This window comes from Hyla sarda, chromosome 1, assembly GCF_029499605.1.
Source record: "Hyla sarda isolate aHylSar1 chromosome 1, aHylSar1.hap1, whole genome shotgun sequence".
In the NCBI taxonomy this organism is placed as follows: Eukaryota; Metazoa; Chordata; class Amphibia; order Anura; family Hylidae; genus Hyla; species Hyla sarda.
This window is the reverse complement of record NC_079189.1, coordinates 90,986,727-90,992,993: the sequence shown is the minus strand read 5'-3', so window position 1 is coordinate 90,992,993 and position 6,267 is coordinate 90,986,727. Positions and strand designations below refer to the sequence as shown.

Below are 6,267 nucleotides of genomic sequence, written 5' to 3'. Positions count from 1 at the left end.
AGGATACAAATGCTGGGGGGTACTACTGCTGGGGGGGGTGCTGGTTGATGATAGGGGTGCTACTGCTGGGGGGGGGGGGGGGTGCTGGTGCATGATGGGGTGCAGCCTCATCATCCACCAGCAACACCTCCCCCCAGAAATAGCACCCCCATCATCCACCAGCACCCCCCCTGCTGGATGATGGAGGTGCTACTGCTGGGGGGGTGATGGTGGTGGATGATGGGGTTCAGCCTCATAATCCACCAGCAACACCCCCCCTCCCTCCCCCCCTTACTTTACAACCCCCCCTCTCTGTCCTCCTCCATGTTAATTTACAACCCCCCCTCTCTGTCCTCCTCCATGTTACTTTACAAACCCCCCCTCTCTGTTCTCCTCCATGTTACTTTACAATTCCCCTCTGTCCTCCTCCATGTTACTTTACAACCCCCCCTTCTCTGTCCTCCTCCATGTTACCTTACAATCCCCCCTCTGTCCTCCTCTATGTTACTTTACAACCCCCCCCTCTGTCCTCCTCCATGTTACTTTACAACCCCCCCTCTGTCCTCCTCCATGTTACTTTACAACCCCCCTGTCCTCCTCCATGTTACTTTACAACCCCCCCTCTGTCCTCCTCCATGTTACTTTACAACCCCCCTCTGTCCTCCTCCATGTTACTTTACAACCCCCCTCTGTCCTCCTCCATGTTACTTTACAGGGGCTGCTTTTTTTTTTTTTTTTAACAAAACAGGGCAAGGCAGAGGTGACAGTCAGGGCAATATGCGCTGCGCTGTCTTGCCCTGCCCTTATCTGGTCTCTGCTGCTGCTGGATGGGAATGTCTGACAGCAGCGCTGACCCCTTAGTAATGATGGCGACAGCCGACCATCATGCAAATATGGCAAGGGGGGCCCTGTGGGCCCCCGTGGTGCAGGGGCCTGGTTGCCATGGCGACTTCTGCAACCTCTATAGCTACGGCACTGGCGGCTGATAATTCACTCATTCGAGAGGGGGAGGGGCCCAATCGGTATTGCGGTATTGGAAAAATTCATATCGTGCAGGAAAAAAATTTTGGTATTGAGTATAAACCGGTATACCGCCCAGCACTATTCTATGAGAAATACTTCATTTTCTAGAAAAATTTCAGGGGTGCCAACATTTATGCCATGACTATATGAGCCCAGTGATCAGCTGATGATCAAGCTTTTACTTGTTCAATGGCTGATCAATGGCTCTTTTATACAGGGAAATAACTGAAAAAAGCTACGTGTCCAGCAGAATAACATCAAAGCACTCAGCATCAACTACACCCAACGTGTTTCTGATGTCATGAGACGTCCTTAATCATGGGTATGTATAAGGACATCTTATGATGCTGAGTGTAGCCGGTCCTCAGTTCTCCGCTGGACCCATAATAAAGCTACTTGTTTAAATGCAAACATAGCTCGACCTTGGTTTATGAGCTCTGTCTAATGTTTAATGTCATCAGAAGTGTAAATGCGTCAATCCTCTTCAGTATGACAGTAAGGCATAGTTATGGAGGAGGAGATAATTTCATGTTTCAGGCCCTACACTTACTGCTGTGTCCTTAGGGGTTCACCCGAAATAGTTCATAAATACACTTTTGTACAGTATATATGAGCCTTGATGCAATCTGTAATTCTGCTTTTTCACCATGAGGGCTTCATGTTATTGGAGCGTATGTTTTCTTCCTGTGTTTTTGTTTTTCATCTAGATGCACAGGATTTTCTATAGGCTCTAAGGGGGGAGATGTATCAAAACCTGTCCATAGTAAAAGTTGCTGAGTTGCCCATAGCAACCAATCGGATCACTTCTTTCATTTTTGAAAAGGCCTTTGAAAAGTGAAAGAAGGGATCTGATTAGTTGCTATGGGCAACTCTGCAACTTTTCCTCAGGACAGGTTTTGATAAATTTCCCTCTAAATGTATTGGTAGGTAATTCTGCAACGAATATGGATTTCACGTCATACGTTGAAGCTGGCAGTCTACCTCAGTGTTTCCCAACCAGGGTGCTTCCAGCTGTTGCAAAACTGCAACTCCCAGCATGCCTGGACATTCTGGAAGTTGTAGTTTTGCAACAGCTGGAGGCACCCTGGTTGGGAAACACTGGTCTACATTAATAATGGCATAGTTGCCGCTGCTAAAGTTAGGCTTTAGAGCGCTGTAACAGCAGTTCATCCCCAGGGAAAAGTATATTTATAATTTTATATATATATATATATATATATATATATATATATATATATATACACTTACCACAGTCACAACTGTATGTTAACTGTGTGATATGTTTCTTGAGATGTCTTTCAGGTACTAAGCAGTCTTAGCTGCAACATCAACAGCAATGGATGCTCCTTGGCGCCAAGGTGGCAGGGGGCGAGCAAGAGGTCGGGGTGTTTCTTTAAATGGTGGTCCATCTCCTGCTCCAGGACCTGCATCAGTGCCTGCCAGAAGTGCTCCCTTCACCAGTGGTCCTTGGTCTGGTGCTGGAAGGGGAAACGTTTCCTATGCGTCTGTCAGTAAGCCTGCTCATACAGTGGATGTGAAAAGTGAAGTTAATGGTAAGCATTGTGTTCTAGGCACCCACAGGGGTCATCCCCTTCTTCTTCTGGGCTATTGCAATACAGTTTTATTCCCATGGGTCCAAGTTATTGACAATACACAATCCCTGAATAGTGTTATATTAGGTTATGATAAACTTCTCTTCATGCACAGTTTGATGTCATACATTTTCTGATAAATTACATTTTTAATTTCCAGTGCCCAATTGTCCACTTTACTTCTATATATGGGGCAGTATTTGTAGTAATGCTCAGAAGTGTACAGATAACACTTGACCACACGTGACAATAATCATATCCTGTATACAATGAGGGGTATTTATCAAAACAGTTTTTTCGATTTTTTTTTACCCTATTTTTTTTTTTTGCTGTGTTTTCGACGGACTTGCGCCAAATTTATCATTTGTCACACGCTATATCGTAACTGTGGCGTTTATTGAGCGTTTACTAGCCAAAACTGATGGTATGGCACTTTTTATGTCAGTTTATAAATGACTTTGAATTGCGACAAAATTGCGGTATTAGTAACCGTTTTTGCGACAAAGTATAAAAGGCGCTAATAGTAAATTCCCGACCACTGCGAAAAAGAAGCTGTCAAAAGTTGATTTGCAGTCGGAACCTGAAAACGACGTAATGACAAAGGCGCAATGAAAAGTCGCAAATCGCAATGTCTCAGTGAAAATGCGACAATAGTACCCAATAAAAGACGTGTATATGCAATGATAAATACCCCCCAATGTGTATACAGTATATGTCTTTTCTTAAGAGATTTGTTTTATTGATTATGGGTACATTCACACAAATAGTTTTATATCATTGGAAACTATTTGCTCAAACAGACATGTCAGTAGAGCTGTCAGAGCCTTAACCCACCTCATTATGTGCTGGTATTTGTTCATCATTTCATTCTTCAGTTCTGTGAACGTTTATGTATTCTGTATTTTCTTTTCAGCTGAGACCACGAAAAAGAAGTTTGAGGATATTCAGAAAGCCAACCAAGCAGCGGTGAAGAAACTTGCAGACAACTACAGCTCTTCTGAGGAGGATGAGGATGATGCTGATGGAGATGAAGGAAAACAGAAGAGGATATTAGATTTAACATTCACCACTTACACAAACCAGACGGGTAATAAGGGTCCTGGGGAAGAACTATGATCCGTTCATCCTTAATTTTGATAGATACTGATCTGTCTTTCTGTCTGTTTACCTCTCCATACAGGGTTGTGACCAGAAACTTAAAATTACTCATAGTCCTTTTGCAACATCGTAACATGCAGCCACAGAAAGTAATCCCAGCATACATAGAAATCACTGGGCTTCATTGGAAAAGTTAGAATTGTTGTCTCCTCTTTAGCCCTCTGCGTCCCTATAAGGCAGTGTTTCCCAACCGGGGTGCCTCCAGCGGTTGCAAAACTACAACTCCCAGCATGCCCGGACAGCCAAGGGCTGTCCGGGCATGCTGGGAGTTGTTGTTTTGCAACCGCTGGAGGCACCCCGGTTGGGAAACAGTACTATAAGGAAATGTTTCCCAACCAATGCGTCTTCAACTGTTGCAAAACTACAACTCCCAGCATGCCCTGACAGCTGAAGGCTGGGAGTGCATGCTGGGAGTTGTAGTTTTGCAACAGCTGGAGGCACCCTGGTTGCGAAACACTGGTCTACAGAGAGAACTTGAGACATAGAGAACATACACAGCAAGGCTGGGAGAGTGCTGGGTGCAATTCATGGGGTTAAAAAGGGCCATTGGCTACCAATCACAACTATCCATTAGAGAATGACATTACTAGTTCTACAACCGAAATATTAGTGTCCTATAGAAAAGCACATGGTGTCACGTTTAACATACATCTTTAACCTTTTTTTATGCAATGGTCTACTGAATCACCAAAACAATATTTTGATTAGCAATGTTTCTAGTGATGCCTTATCCTTCAGATTTTTTTTTTTTTGCATAAAAATCTTTTTTTCTCTCTTTTTTTAGATGGTGATACCAGTGAATTGGCTCGTACTAAACAATATGTCAGCGAGGCCTTTCAATCTGGAGCCATGACTTGCTTGATATGCATTGCCTCAGTAAAGCGAAACCAAGCTGTAAGTATAGAGATATAATAGGTTTGTAGTAAATAGATATGTCGGAAATAATAACACTGGATATCATAATATGGCAGTGTGATACGCTGGGTTCCCTTAGTAAACCTTGGGCCCTGGCATTTATTTTACATATAATCCTTAACCAAAAGTTGTTGGAGACCAAGTGCAAACCTCTTCGGCCTTGTTTTGTGTCTGGGACCTGCTAGATATCAACAAAGTGCCTCCGCATCTTCTATTTTTGGATTACTGGATCTATTGTCTATGGATTGAGCACTGTGAGTGGGGCGGCGAGCGGAGATCAGTAGGTGTGTTGGCTGCTGTGCAGACTACCTCCTTACATCAACTCGGCATTGCCGACTTTGGGTTTATTTTTCTTTCATAGATAAAATCAGATATCGTTTTTCTGTCTTCTGGTCCTTGGACTTCTTCTGCATTCAGAGGCCCAACGCGTCACATTGTGCTGAGCTTATGTGATGGGTCCCGGCCCAGCCTCCTTCCTGGGGCCCTGGCCTGTTAAATCATATTGCTGTTCAGCGTATCTCCGGTCAAGGTGGGACATTGCTGGTGCCGGCAATAAGCTTAACGCAGTGTGATGCGTCGCGGCCCCAGAATGCGGTAGAAGACTGGAACCCAGAAGAGTTCCAGTCTTCAAGTTAAAGTTTGATATTTTTATTTTTGCAGCCTGGGCATAATGGAAATATAACAAAAATTTAGTGGTGTACCCCTTTAAAGTCAGATGAGGTTAAGTCTCTGCAGCATTTTTTGAGTCAGCAGAACGTTGGTGACTTCTATGCACTATACACCTCAGCGGCTAGTGGACTGCTCTGTATGTGGACTGCTCTGTATGTGGACTGCTCTGTATGTGGACTGCTCTGTATGTGGACTGCTCTGTATGTGGACTGCTCTGTATGTGGACTGCTCTGTATGTGGACTGCTCTGTATGTGGACTGCTCTGTATGTGGACTGCTCTGTATGTGGACTGCTCTGTATGTGGACTTCTCTCTGTATGTGGACTTCTCTCTGTATGTGGACTTCTCTCTGTATGTGGACTTCTCTCTGTATGTGGACTGCTCTGTATTTGGACTGCTCTCTTTATGTGGTCTTCACTTCACGGTTGACTTTCTATGGTTCCTAAACGCTTCCACTTCTTAATAATACCGCTCACAGATGATCATTGAAGATCTAGGAAGGAAGTAATTTCATGACTTGCAGTGGTGGCATTTTATTATAGCACCATGCTGGAATTCAGTGAGCTCTTTAGGGTATGTTCACAATGAGGAATGTGACCAGAGATTCCATCTGGCGGCCGTTGCTGAAATACTTTGGCAGTAGGACCGCACGGCCCTGCGCTGTCACCAATAGTGATGACTGTTGTCTGATATCTTTCCATTTCTAAACTTTTATGATTTTGAATAAAAGAAAAGTTGCAAGCAATGGGTATTGTCATTGTTTCAGTACAGCATACATAATACCTAATGGCGTGGATAGGTGTCAAATAACAGAATACATTTTAATGTGTGAGTTTGTGGCCAACACCATCCTTATATACTTGCATCTATGGTCAGGTATACTATTACATGCTCCTTTCATTTTTTTCTTGACGTTTTCTGTTTTGTGTTGG

The 6,267-nt window shown here is 43.8% G+C and overlaps 1 protein-coding gene across 5 annotated transcripts in view; it reads left to right on the top strand.

Annotated features, from left to right (window-relative positions):
- NFXL1 (nuclear transcription factor, X-box binding like 1) overlaps positions 1 to 6,267 on the top strand; it is a 110,467-nt gene that overhangs the window by 11,525 nt on the left and 92,675 nt on the right. For 2 of the 5 annotated variants that reach the window (XM_056557493.1, XM_056557520.1), the window contains exons 2-4: positions 2,294 to 2,555; positions 3,508 to 3,681; positions 4,537 to 4,646. In XM_056557493.1, coding sequence (XP_056413468.1) covers positions 2,339 to 2,555; positions 3,508 to 3,681; positions 4,537 to 4,646 — 501 coding nt within the window. In that variant the 5' untranslated portion in view covers positions 2,294 to 2,338. Of the gene's footprint in view, positions 1 to 844; positions 1,325 to 1,875; positions 1,926 to 2,293; positions 2,556 to 3,507; positions 3,682 to 4,536; positions 4,647 to 6,267 lie in introns of those variants that run through there. The other 3 variants (XM_056557512.1, XM_056557505.1, XM_056557496.1) reach the window with 3 other exon arrangements.